General features: G+C 63.3%; 1 protein-coding gene across 10 annotated transcripts in view; it reads right to left on the bottom strand.

Annotated features, from left to right (window-relative positions):
- TNS1 (tensin 1) overlaps positions 1-12,103 on the bottom strand; it is a 68,051-nt gene extending 55,948 nt beyond the window's left edge. For 7 of the 10 annotated variants that reach the window (XM_054277522.1, XM_054277525.1, XM_054277528.1 and 4 more), the window contains exons 1-3: positions 11,921-12,103; positions 5,312-5,426; positions 4,073-4,110 (exon numbers count right to left, since the gene is read on the bottom strand). In XM_054277522.1, coding sequence (XP_054133497.1) covers positions 4,073-4,110; positions 5,312-5,426; positions 11,921-12,016 — 249 coding nt within the window. In that variant the 5' untranslated portion in view covers positions 12,017-12,103. The remainder of the gene's footprint in view (positions 1-4,072; positions 4,111-5,311; positions 5,427-11,920) is intronic. The other 3 variants (XM_054277529.1, XM_054277531.1, XM_054277532.1) reach the window with 1 other exon arrangement.
- Between the last annotated feature and the right edge of the window lie 2,098 nt (positions 12,104-14,201).

Genomic DNA, 14,201 nt, shown 5'->3' with positions numbered 1-14,201 from the left:
ACAGTACTGGGGCAGGGCTGAGCCTCAAGCTCCCCATCCCTCCACCCCAGCTGGGCCCATACCGGGGTCAAGGACATATTCCTGCTCGATTCCTTCCCTCCCACGCACCGCCCCCTCTGTTGTGGAGACCAGGGGTGTTGCTAATTACCTGTGCCAAAGCTCTGGGGGGTGGCTTTGAACGGGGCCATCAGGGACAGGGACCTGACGGGCACTCCCCTGTGACCAGCACGTCATCTTCCCCTCCACAGCACCGGGAGGAAGCAGAGTGGCTGGGGCAGGGAGCAGGAACCGCACAGACACAGATCCCATTACAAGAGTCTTCCACAGCTGGGACATGGATGTCCCCTCCTTGCAGCCCCCAGGAACCTGCAATACATGGCCTGGCCATACCCCCAACACTGCCTGGGCCCCTGGCCATGGCATGGCTTCACCAGGAGTCAAGCCTTTCTGGAAGTGTCCAACCACCCTTTGCCTCAGTTTCCCTTCCTAGTTCTAACTTGCTTAACAAGCAGGGGGTATTCCCAGCACCAGCTGAGGGGGGGCACACCCCCTCACCCCCACCACCAGGCCCTGCCATGGGTCCTGCAGCCGTCCAAGGGCCCGTCACTGCTGTGGGCACTGGGAGCGATTGCTCTGGCCGGGACATGCCTCGCTGCCCGGCCCTGGCCCTGCTCCAGCCCCGGTTTAATGATGGACAAACCTGCCCCCCCCGGAGCCCCATCACAGGGGGCACTTGAAAAACAACACAGGCCTGGCACGAGGCCAGCGGGGATGGATGGCAGTGAACTGGGAGCACAGGCATGTGACCACCCGCCTGTGTGCGAGCGTGCTCACACACAGAGATGGGTGTTCTTGCACACACGTGCATTTCCTGCAGCTCATGCACTCGTGCATGCATCTGTGAGCACACACAGCCCCACACACACATGCTCACATACACAGGCACACACACACGTGTGTGTGGCATGGCTCCAATGCATACTTTCAGCTTCTAGGAAGAGACACTGGGGGGACAACACCTAGAACCCCTTGGCCCATGCTGTGTGATGTGCCTCAGTTTCCCCTCTTGGCACAGCCCAGCACCCCCATTCCCCCAGCACTGCTGGGCTCCTGTGTGGCAGGCTGGAGCCTTGCCAGGCCCGGGGGCTGGCACAGGCGCCATTTCCCAGAACCAAGCACCAGCAATCGCCAGCCGATCCAGCAGCCAAACGCCACAGCGCTCCCTGTCCCCCAGCCAAACCATCCGTCATGGAGCCAGCTCCCTCTATGGGAAGCAGCACAGTCCCCCATCTTTTCCCAGCCTCTCCAACCAGCATCGTGGCAAAATCTGGCCACAGTCAGAGTGAGGGCATCCCGGGGGACGCAGACACTCCTAGGATATCCCTTGATTTGGGACGTGCCTGCATGGCCCCACTGCTCGGAGCGTCCTCGGTCAGAGAGCAGTGTCACCACCGATCCTGGCTCTGCCACTGCCAGCACATGCCACCCACGACACAAGCTCACCCATGCCTGAACTCAGGCACAGAGTTACTGCACCCCACACCACGTTCCCTGCCTCCTGCTGCCCCCACACAGGGCTGGGTGACTCAGTTTCCCCGCTTTTCAAGGGAAGATACACCCCCTCAGCTTTGGGCGGGCAGTTTTGGTGCAGGGAGGGAGGGAGGGGCAGGCTGTGTGTGTCACATACATACCAGCGTCCATCCATCCAACCGTCCCTCTCCGAGAGAGGGAGGGAGGTTTGCTAAGCAAGGAAAAATCCCTGAGCAGAGGCACAGGGCGCAAGAAGGGCCTTACATGGGCATGGGAACAGAGTTGTGCTTCCCAGCTGATGAGTGTGCAGCTGCCCTGGCCCCTCCACAGCCACCCACGGGCACCAGGCATCCCACCAGCATCACTGCCAGCACAGGGCACTGGGTTCCACCACTGCTGCCCCACTGTCTTTCAGGCAGGATGGAAACTTGAGGGATGCAGGTCACTGCCAGGGCACAGGTCCTGCCCTCCCTGCTACAGCTCTGCCTGCTCGCTGCCTTCTCATGGAGGGGGCACTCACTAGCACCTCAAAAGCTCCCAGGCATCCCCACATACAATCCAGTGCCCCCCTCCCTTTATCCCCATCACACTCATGGTACCCCCTAGCACCCCACACTGATTACAAGGAGTACAACTCTTTACACCCCCATCTCTCCCCCTCCCCTACACCTGGTCCATTTGAGGTTTGCAAGGGGGGACTTTTCCCCCAGGATGCAGCTGGCTGGGAGCTGGCCATGCTACGGGGCAGAACAAAGAGGTGGAGCGAGTGCCAAGGAGGTAAATGTGGGGACCAAAGAGCAGACACTGCCAGCAGCACGGTGGGGCAGACTCCAGGGCCAGGAGACACCAGAGCCAGGGGACACCAGGACTTTGGCAGCATATCCAGGGCAGGAAGAGGAAGCACTGCAGAGTGCAGCTGCCAGCACTTTGGGGGTGCGTTCGTCTTCCCTCTCCAAAGTATCCTGGAGGTGCAGGGGTTAAACATGAGGGACTTCAGGTAAACAAGAGGCCATTTTTCCTCCATGCCAAGCCCCCTCCCCACGTGCACCCTCCTCAGAGACCCTACAATAACAGGCTGGCGTGTGAGTCAGCTGGCCATCTGCCCGACCGGAGGAGCCCCTCCCTGGGCGCTGGCCCAAAGGAGCTCTGCGCAAGGCCCCTGGCCCTGGCCCCATGCATGCTCCCCCCAGCAGCAAACCCCTCGGCTAGCTGGCCCCACCGAGGGGGCTCCAGCTTCCAGCGAGCGTGGGAAGGGTGATGGAGGCTAATGAAATGCAGCCGGCCGGGAGAGCGAGCTGCACACAGCCCATGCGCACAGCCCAGCCAGATGCTGGGAGCCTGGTATGACCCCCCTCTCGGTGCACAGCCCCCTGTCAGGCATCAGAGAATCCCCACCGGGCTCACACCCAGACACACACACTTCCTGACACTCCCTCCTGCCTGGAAACCACTGGCAGATGCTCCCTGCCACTGTACCACAGGCATCCCCTCCTGCACGCCCCTCCCAGCTCTCCCCACAGCACCCCGGCAAGGCCACCTTCCCTGGCCCCAGCCTTCCTGGCTCAGGCTACCCGGGGTGACACAGGCTCCTGGGGTGGCCCAGAGTTGACACAGCGTTCTGGGGCTGGCACAGCTCCACTGAGCCTCCCAGTCACCTTTGCCCAGCCCACTCAAGGCCCAGGGTACCACACAGCCCCCATTTCCCCCAGGAGCCCAGCTGAGGCTCGGTGCCAGGGCTGCTGCCAGTGCCTGCCCTGCACCACCACCCATACCACGGCACCCTGCAAAGCCCAACGTGTGCCCAGCCCCTGGCACAGCACCCCCCCCTTCCTTCTCCCTCCCTGCCCAGCTGGGCACAGGCAATGGGCACGGGAACAGGCATGTCCCAGCCTACGCTGTCTGCCTGGGGCATGCCAGGCTCTTCCCGCCCAGGATGCCAGCCCCAGAGATAGCTGGCATACACGCCTCCCCAGGGATTAAGAACACGAAGCCTCCCCTGCCCCGGCAGCACAGTAATGGGCACCGTGCCCACCTCCCGCTCCTCGGAGAACCTGGGTTGCAGTAGGGTCCCCCTCTGCTGGTGCAGCAGCTGGATAGACAGACACCACTGGGCATCCTCTGTCTCCTGCCAGCAAGATCCGCCCCTGGCTGGGCATCGGCAGAGCTGCTCAGCCTGTGTGCACGCAGCTGGCAGAGCTCAGCCACGGCGCATGGCACCCACGTGCCCAGCACTCACCCTGGCAAAGGGCACCCCGCTCCAGGCACTGGGGCACAGATACCTGCTGGTCTGCTCTGACAAGGGCTGCACCCAAAATCCCAGCCTCATACACAGACAGGCACATGCTGTCAGTAACCAGGCAGCAGGATGGCACTGTCAGCCTCACCCAGCGGTGACACCAGTGCCACCACGACCAGCCGAGAGCCACCAGCCCATTTGGGTGCCCATCCAGTGGGGTCAGCTGGCATGGACCATGGCATCCTCCCTTCTGAGTCCCCAGCCCCTGCAGGCAGGGCTGGGATACACCTCAGGACACTGCCTTACCTTGGCTTGGCACTTGGTGTGGCAGGAGAGCTTGCAGCCTGCAGGAGAGAGAGGGAGAGAGGGTTATTGGAGGCAGGAGGGGGAGCAGTGCCGGGGGGCAGCCTGCAGGCGCCCCACATGCAGGGCAGGAAGGAGGGGCACCCAGCACTGCAGGGCACTGCAGAGCACCTTGGCACTGGGCACCGCCAGGACATGCACATGCGTGCAGGGACGCCCACACCTCGCACTGTGCACACACATTCCAGGTGGCACCAGCACAGCAGCAGCAGGCACACAAAATGTGGCTCTGGGGCACACACGCTGCCCCCGTGCCAGAGAGTGTGTGTGAGTGCAAGCCCCCGTGCCCAGGGTGAACAGCATGGAGGCAGACCATGCACACACAGGTCTCATGGGGCCTCTCATGGACACTGGCATGACTGAGAGCACCACAGGGGTGCTGCCATTGCCTGTGCTCCCTCCCTCCTTCCTGTGCACTGCTGCTGCACACTCTTACCCATGCCCCGTGGAGGGCACGTGCTCATGGGCAGTGCAGGATTGTTTGCCACTGCTGGGGACACACACTCATACAGGGCACCACTGTGCTGCCTGAGTAGCCCTGCAAACACACATGTCCCATCCCAGGGGACACCAGGGTCCCCACGCAGCACAGCCACGGCCGCACCCCAGTCCCTGTTCCCCTCGGGCCCGTTTCCTGCAGCACAGGAAGCCTCATTGTTCCCGTTTCCTCTGTCCGCCCCTCGCACGGGGCTCAGCGACACCGCACACGTGCGAGGGCTGGCGGCCCCACCTGTGACCCACTGGGTGCCACGGGCAGCGAGCAGGGCTCAGGGGTGACACCCACAAGTGTGCACAGACCCCCACCCATGCGTACAAACCCCCACCCATGCGCACACACGTGGTGGCCGCTGCACACTCACTGAGCGTGCACAAAGCTGACACACGGCCACGTACACGTGTGACACCTCAGCGTCTCCATGGGCCACCCTAGCCTCCCAGCCACCTTCCCACCCACAAAGGCACCACACACACTCTTTCACAGCCACAGGTCTCCCTCTAACACACAGGCACACGTGTGTGTGTGTGTGTGTGTGTGTGTATGTGTGTGTGTGTGTGTGTGCACAGTCTGGCACACATTCCCACATTCAGATCCTTGTGCGTGCAGGCATACACACACATCCCCAATGTCCTGACCTCCCTGGCACGTCCCCGTGCACCCACACTCCCACAGCCCCAGCTCACCTCTGCAGGTGCTGCCCTGGCGGGTGATGGCCTGCCGGCAGATCCCACAGGCCTTCACCTTCTTGAAGCTCGTCATCTTGAAGGAGTGTGCTGGAGGGGCCTCCAGGTCCTGGGGCTGGGGGGAACACAGGGCTTCGTCAGCAGGAACAAGGTGGCACCAAGTCCCAGACACTCAACTCTGACCTGCCTGATTCCCCTGGGCAGCAGCTCATCCTCCACCCATGTACCCCACACCCCTTCACCTGTGTCCGTGTCCTCTGCAGCAGTGGTACAGGGTATGGGCTACAGGATAGGGGGTACAGAGATGGGGGTATGGAGTGGAGATTGGGGTACAGGGGAAGGGATGGGGGGTATGGAGTGAGGATAGGGGGTACAGGGGAATGGATCGGGGTATGGAGTGGGGATAGGGGGTACAGGGGAAGGGATGGGGAGTATGGAATAGGGATAGGGGGTGCAGGGGAAGGGATGGGGGTATGGAGTGGGGATAGGGGTACAGGGGAAGGGATCGGGGTATGGAGTGGGGATAGGGGGTACAGGGGAGGGGGGTGGGGCACTGCCTCCACCCCTTTAAAGGGTCTCTGCCGCCCCCTGGCGGTGCGGGCCTCTGTGTAGTGTGTGTGCACACGTGGACACACTTGTGTGCTCACACATCTGTGTATGTGCACATATATGTGTGTGTGCATGTGTGTGCATGCACAGATTGTGTGCACAGATGTGCATGTGTGTGCCCATGCTGTTTGTGCACATACAGAGGCATGCACAGCTGTGTGCATGCACGTGTGTGAGCACATACATGTGCGTGTGCGTGCACAGATGTGTGCACGCTCATGCCTCCCTGCATGTGGGTACATCTCCATGTGTCCCTGTGAGTACGTGCCCGTGCACAAGCCTCTCTGTGAGCACATGTATGTGGGCACAGCTGTGTATATCTGCACTCACAGGGGGTAAAAATTCTTGAATGCACACGTGTGTGTGCAAACTCATGTGCACATGTGAATGTGCACAGATAAACGTGTAGATAATATATGCATGTATTTGCATGTGTGTGGGTACACAGATAAGTGCGCAAAAACCTATGTGCACACCCAAGTACGTGCAAGTGCTGCCAGTAGGGTGCCCACAGCTGTCTCACTGTCATGCTGTGTTTTGGGGTGCATGCCATGCAGCATGTGCTGAGGTGTGTATTGGAGGGGTGTAAAGGGGGCACAGAGCCCCCTGAGCATGAGCAGCCGTGCCCACCCTGTCTGGCACAACCCACAGCAAGAGGAAGATGATGCCACGAGTGTGACTGAGGGCAGGATGGATCCAAACTGTGCAAGCATGAACTGTGTGTGTTCATGCATGGGGGTTGAGGACGGGGAGGGGTCTTGGCACAGCTGCAGGCAGCCAGTGATCCTCCCAAACTCCCATTTGACTGTTTTTGGAGGGGGGCAACCCTTGGCAGCACGCCAGCCCTGCCCACCCACCCGCTGCCAGATGAAGACGTGAGCCCCTGTAAATCCGCCTTTTCATGCCAAGACTAATGAGATTAAGCAGAGGCCCGGCGGCCCCCCCTTGCCTTGACGCCCTGCTCTCCTCCAGCCCACTGCACCAGAGCCAAAAGGGATGGTGCCAAAGTGTCAGGGGGCCAGGTACCTCCCCACAAAATTCTCTGCCTCAGTTTCCCCAGTGCAGACAGAGACAGGAGATGGGCCATCCATGTGCACTGCACGCCTCTGTGTGTGTGCAAACCCCCCTGGGGCTGTGAGGGTGCTGCACATGCACACCCTGTGTGCACATGCACACCTGCAGGCACACATGTCCCCAGCAGCCACAGCAGAGCAGTGGCACGGGCTCATTGTTCCCATACACAGGTCCACATGCCACCGTGCACACATTCACGCGGGTTTGTTCATGTGCCTGCAAGCCCCTCTTCCCTGGGCACCTGCTCCCACAGGGCCACTCACCGGTGGTGCCTTGGCAGCCCCCAGAGCTGGTGCCACCCTGGTGGGTGTACACACACACACACACACACGTGTGTGTGCTCAGACGTGGCGTCACCCACCCGGCAGCCGTGGGAAAAGCTCCCCCAGGACAGGGGCTCCCACGCCGCAGTTGCTGGGTGACAGTGAGACCTAATGATGCCATGAGCTCCTTTGCATATGCAAAGCAGCATCATTGCTGCAGGGTGCCCCGGGAAGAGGCCTTGCCCTCCGCTCCCAGGGACCCACTGGGATGCACAGGGATGCCGACACATCTCCCATGCACATACCCCCCGCTCTGCCCTGGCCTCCATGGCTTCATTAACAGCAATTATCCTCACTAGTGAAAGAGCTGCCCCTTTGATTCCCACACCCCCAGAGTCTCTTCTGTTTGTCTCACTGCCAATACCATCACTGTGCCAGAGGGGCACCAACCCAGCACCCAGATCTATGCCCCCCCAGGACCCTGCTGCTGGAGGGGCACTCTGCCCACCCAGTGCCACTCTGCCAGCCAGGGAACCAGCCCATCCCACAAAACAATCCAGTCCCAGCTCCATACTGGCAGCATCCCAATTAGCCTCCCTGCCCCCAAGGCTGGAAACTGTTGGGGGGCTGCAGGGGCATGGGCTGAAGGGCTTCTTGGGAACGTCTCCTGGATACGCACCCATGGTACCCACCGCCAGGGACCAGTACCCACATGCTGCAGGAGCAGGGGTGCAAAGGCATCCCTGGCCGTGGGGCCCGCCAACATGCAGACCAAAGGAGACTGGAAGGGGACCCAGGTGTCCTGGGCTGGAAGAGGCACCAGACAAAGATGCCAAGTTAATCAAGAGCTAGGAGACCTGGGTTCATTGCCCAGCACTGCAGAGAGTGCAGTGGCAGCAGGGGGGGAACCTGTGACACCCAGTTCCCCTGAGGCTGCAAAGCCATGGTGGGTGGAGGGCACCAGGACACCCGGGTGCAGTGTTCAGGCTCAGGTCCACCCAGAGTTTTGCAACCCGCTGGGCACCGGGACTCGGTGACTCGGGAGAATGCAGAGCCCCAAACCCCAAGACCTAACTGGATCCCCCACAGTTTTCCGAGCTGCCCTTCCGTTCAGTGGAGTAGCAGATCCTCTGCCCCAGTGAATGGTGTAGCCCCCGGCCAGTGACGCAGGCTGGGCATCGTGGGGGATCAGCCTCCCATCCTCCCCAAGCCCACAACCCTTCCTCACACAGATCCTTCTACAGCCCAGTATGTCCCGCATCCCAGCCCGGTCCCCCCCCTTCGTGTACCTCCAGCCTACTGCCCGCCGCCACTTCTCTCTCGGGCTGGGTCCCGCTCCGCTCCCCACAGTCCCCGGGCTCCTCCCGGCCCGCTCCCGCTCCGGTCCCCCAGCCCCACCGCGATGTCCGGCCGTCCCTAGCGGTCTCCGCTCCGTCCCGGCTCCCCCAGAGCCTGTCCTGGTGCCGGTCCAGCCCCGTTAGTCCCCCCTGCTCCCAATCGGCCCGACCCGGTGCCATCGCCCCCCCTCCGTCCCGCTGCCCGCGCATCCCGTCCCATCCACCGCCCGCTGCCGGGAGCGGCCCCGCTCCGCGACCCCGCCGCTGCTCCCCCCGGCGCGGCTCGTACCCAGAGCAGGCAGGAGAGGCACAGCCCGGTCATGCTGCCCGCGGCGCGTCCCCGCCGGCCGAGCCCCCGGCCCCTCGCTCCGCCCGCCCGCCCCACCCCGGCCCCTCGCCGCCCCTCCGCCCGGGGGAGGAGGGGAGCGGCGGAGCCCCCCCGACCCCGCAGCGCCCCAATCGAGTCGGCCGGAGGCGTCTGGGACACCCCCCCACCGCCAGCAGAGGGGCTGCGGGGGCCCGGAGCGGGGCTGTGCGTGTCCCAGGCCCCCTCTTCCCCACTCACACACATTTGGGATCCATTTCCTCCGCTGACCGGGGGACACCCGCCACCCACGTCACCCTCATCCCTCCTCCGGCCTCCGGCGGGTCCTGCGGCGGGATGCACCCCCCCCATGCCCAGCCGAGTCCCCTGGGTGGTCCCGGGGATGGGAGACGGGGAGGGATCAGCGGACATCCATGCGCGGAGCTGGGGGGCCTCAGCGAGGGGGGACAAGCTCCGGGCGGGACGGAGAGCGGCTTGGCAGCCTGCGGCCCTGACGGGAATGGATTTGGCAGGGGGGTGCTCCAGCCCCTCCTGGGGGGCTTGGCCGTGCGACACACGGTTCCCCCTCTCTCCGCCAGTGCTGACTCCGGCTCCAGCCTGGAAACTTGTGCTCAGCTGGCCGTGACCATGAAGGTGTGAGTCAGGGTGCGGGACGTGCCAGGGGGAAGGACACACCGACAGGGCGAGCCACGGCTGGCATGGAAACCTGGGCACGGAGAGGACGTGGGCACTGTAATGCCCCCCTCCCCATGCCTCGGTTTCCCATCCGTACTCTGCATAAAATCGCCAGCCCAGAAAGGAAAGGCAGGGTGGGATGGAGGTAGGCTGCCCTTCCCAGAGACTGGGGTTGCATCTCGGTCCTCCCAAAGTGCAGCATCCCCTCCCCAAGATATCCCTGTCCATTGGCCTCCACCCCACCACTGTGCTGTGCTCACCCAGCCCAGGGTAGTGGTACCCCTGTGGGGATGTGCCAGCTGGGATGGAGGACAGCACTTCCCACCTCTCCATGCCAACCAGATCCAGGGGCAGAGGGAGGCTGCGGGGACTGATCCTGCTCACAGCACCAAACAAGCAAAGACCCACCCCTGCCTACCCTCCTCACACACCCCTCCCCATCATTACAGCCCTTATTAATCAACCTGGTTACTGCTCACAAATGAAAGCCCCGGTGGAGAGGCGTCCACACCCCCCCATAAATCACCTCCTCCCATTCACTGCCGTGACAATCCCAGGCTCCTCAGAAGGGCAGGGACAAGGGTCATGCGACAGGGACAGGGTGGCCTCAGGGACACAGCCCATCATCATCATTTTAGGCTCATTTTCTCAGCAGGTGGACACATATGGGGTCACTTAGCACAGGGACTCCTGCACGGGTTCTACTGGTGTAGGCATGCACTCCCAGTGCAGGGCCAGCCTTGGCAGGACTCCTTTGTGTCCTGGGGTCACCACATCCCCAAGGCCCCCACACCCTCTTCCTGCAGAGTGTCTGCACACTGCTCATGTATGATATGTACTCTCACATGCACACATCACACATGTCCCCCTGTGTACATGCCAGGACACACTCATGTACACTACACACACAGCCCATGTCACACATGATGCGTGGGTCCCACGTGTGTGGGTACCTGTCAGCACAGAAAGGTCCAAGACACCCCTCTGTAACAGCTCACACCAACAGAGAGCCCTGCTGCTGCTGCCCCCAGCATACACACATGTGTTAGGGGACACACACCCCTAACACATGTTAGGCGGCTCCATTGAGACCTCCTGTGCACCCACACCCGTGTGAGCTGCAGTTCTCTCTCGCCTCAGCCCCACCTGCATGCCCATGAATGCACATGCACAGGTATACGTGTGCTACAGCCCGCCACGAGTCCATGTCCTCACACCCATATCCGAAACACAAAGTGGTGGACACAGGACTGCACAACCACCAACCCACGTCTCACCAATGCCACCCACCCACCCACAGCCCTGACCACCCCCCAGTTCTACTCCCATCAGTTCATGGTCCTGCGTCCCCGGCGCGCTCTGGGGTCCCCAAGCAGTCAGAGGCCTCTCCTTCCTCCAGGCTGTGTCCCTGTCCTGGCATATACTGGACCGTCACCAGCCTGCAGTGACTCCCTCAGGCTCTGCCCAGTAGCGGCTTTGGCACCTGCTTTTCTGGCATAGTGCAGCTGAAGTGTCCCATGCCATCCTGCCAGGCACGGGGCAGCTTCCCAAAGCCTGGAACGAAGTGAGGATGGCACAGTGGGATCCAGCACCCTCCAAGAGCTTCCCTCCATCCCCGCCTCAGCTGGTGCAGCCTGGGTGGCAGAGCAGAATGAGTCCCCACAGCAGGTGCTGCATGGGCACGGGGATGCCCTGTAGGGCAATCCTTTGGCACATGGGTCCCACACATGCCAGGTGCTGACGGGCCCAGAGGTGCCCTACACACAGTGACCCCACAGGGTCTCACACATTGGGCACAGGGAGCCCACACTGACTGGGTACTTTATGGGCATGGTGCTTCCCAGTGCCAGGTGTTTACAGGTACAGGGATCCCCCACACTGACCACCTTATGGGCACAGGGATTTCACTTGGGGGGTGTTTCATGGGCACTGGGCTCCCCTCATGCAGGGCACAGCGTTCCCTTTGTGGGTTCTATAAGGACGCAGGGACACCCCCTGCCTCTACAGTCTCTCTGTAAGGACACAGGGATCCCAGCAGATCCCTTGGAATGAAACGCTGTACGGCAGATCCTCTCCAGGCAGGCACTGCAGGGCTCCTCGGGTGTGGGAAGAGAGGGTCACAGTGAGACGCTGTGGGGGTAGCAAAAGGAGGGACAAAGGACATGCCCTGCACCCTGGCAGGCATATGCAGGGTTTAACCCCCAGCTGCCCGGAGCAGGCAGGGCCAGCGGCAGCCCATACCCCTCTCCCCGCACCCCGGAGCCCCCCAGCCCCGTGTTCCCCACAGCCCCTAACCCTAACGCCGTGCCCGGCGATGCCCGCTTACCTCCCGGCGGCGGCGGGCGCGGAGGGGCAGGAGGCAGGACACCAAGGACTTCCCCCAGCCAACCAAGGTGGCAAAGCACCAGCTCAGCCGGGTCATGGTGCGCCTGCCCGGGGCTCACCCGGCGGGGGGAGGGTGCAGGGGCCGACCCCTGCCCAGGGCACGCTCGGACCAGCGGCCGAACCCAGCCGTGCGCCGGCCGCAACAAGCTCCGGTGCCCGGGCAGTGCCCCCGGCGTGCCCAGCCCTGGGCACGGGGCCGTGCGACAGTGATGTGCTGGGGGGCTGCGGTCCCACCCAGGCCTGTCCCCCCCGCCGGTTCCCCAGCGTCGCCTGCGCGCTGGCAGCCAGGCAGGGAGCACCGTGCCCGCCCCTGTCCTGCAGTGCTTGGGTGGGAGCCAGCTCCGACACGCTCCCCCTCCTCCCCCTCCTCCTTCTCCTCCTCCTCCTCCTCCTTCTCCTCCTCCCGCACACGGGGCTCGGGGCTTGGCACCTCCGGCGCTCACCCGCCTGCCCTCCGGGCACGGCATCCCCGGGGTGGATGTCAGACCTTAACGGGGTCCCCCACTCCAGCGCCGTCAGTTTTGGGGGTGCAGGAGGTCGCACACGGCGGGTTCGATCGCAGCTCAATCCGCGACCCTCGCCCCGACCCTGCCTCAGTTTCCTTACGGTACTGCCAGCTCACCCCTAGCCCAAAGTGGCAGCGCCTACACACGGGCGGGGGGGACTTCCCTCCCCTCTGCCCGTCCTCCTTGTATCCCACCGAGCCTCTCCTCGGGAGCCTGAGGACACAATCTGGGACTCCCCACACGGTGCCCTTGCAGTGGGGTCTCTCCCCAAAGCCTGCCCGGCTGACGTGCCATGCTGTGGGCACAGAATTACCGTGGGGGACCTCCCCAAACCCGGGCACCTCCATCCCGCCATGGGGCTTGCACAGGGCAGGGAACAGAGTAACAGGGTGCAGCCCCCGGGCACCGCACACCCCCATGCGCCCATCGAGGTGGTGCCAAGAGCAGCAGGCAGCAGCGCCCCTGGATGCTGCCATGACGCCGTGCTGGTGCCGGGCAAGGACCCATCCCCACGGGGCAGCTGCTGGTGCCAAGCGTGGGCAGCGGCCATGCCAGGCATGGGCACTAATTGCATTTGCCTTGGGAAGCCTCCCAGCAGGCAGCAGCAGCAGGGTGGGGGTGCAGGAAGTTTGGGTGGTCCCCCACACTTCACAGCTGTCCCCCACAGCTCTGGCTGGCACCCTGGCGGTGGTAGAGGGCTGGAGGGCAGAGGGGGCCGGTGAGCCTCAGGGAGGTGACATCACCGCTGGCTCCACGGTCCCGCACCCCCATTTAATTAGCAGATGGCCCCCGGCTCCCGCCCGCCCCCCCAGCCCGGCGGGCAGCGCCAGGCCTGTGCGGGGCCATTAGCTTTATTGGCTGTGCTGAACCGGGGCCAGGCCTCGTTAATTGAATTGCACCCACGCCAAGGATGGGTGAGAGTCTTCTCTGCCCCCCCAGCCCTGGCACCCCCGCCCTGGCCCTTGGCTGAGCAGGGAGAGGGGACCCTGCTGCCAGGCTGCCGCAGTGGCGCGGCGGGCAGGGGCACGTCCCCCCTGCAGGGGTTGGGGTCCTGCCCTCGCAGTGCCTGGCACGGGGCAAGTGGGTGGTGCAATGAGGGGCACACACGGTGCCCTCTCAGCCTCTGCCCACACCAGCCACACGTGTACAGCTTGCACCCACACACACATCCACACAGCCGTGCTCACACAGCCTGCACACACGTGCAGTCACACGCATGCCTGCACACGCATGCACACACGAGATGATGCTGCTGCTCCACTGCCACCCAACACCCTGCCCTACCCCTTTCCAATATGGGGTGCTGTCCCCATGCTCACAAGGGCGCACCCTGCAGGATGGCATGGGGCAAAGGGGTGCTGAGGAGGCTGGGGTCACCCCAAGTACTGCCAGTGGCTCCCATCTGCTCCCCAGCTGCACCTACAGGCCAACACCCGCCGGGAGCCAGGAGGGTGCTGGGAGGCCCAGGCTCCCACTCAGCATCACTTCCTACTTTCACTTTGGTGTCGAGCGAGGCCTGGCCGGGGGGACAAGGGCGTCCCCAAGGACATCCAGGTGACACAGGTAAGGGCAACCTGCTCTACAAGGAGGGGCACGGCAGAGGATAGGACATGGGCATTGCTGTGGCCATCTACCAGGATGGTGGTGGGGAACAGGATGGCAGTGGGTGCCCCTGCCTGGACTGGTGGGAGGGGCTGGCATCACCTTTGACATCCC

Source organism: Melozone crissalis, unplaced genomic scaffold (assembly GCF_028551555.1).
Source record: "Melozone crissalis strain CALT ecotype California unplaced genomic scaffold, PUWL_Pcris_2 ptg000023l_1, whole genome shotgun sequence".
Classification (NCBI taxonomy): Eukaryota; Metazoa; Chordata; class Aves; order Passeriformes; family Passerellidae; genus Melozone; species Melozone crissalis.
The sequence above is the reverse complement of the archived record's forward strand: the minus strand, read 5'-3'. Positions and strand labels throughout refer to the sequence as shown.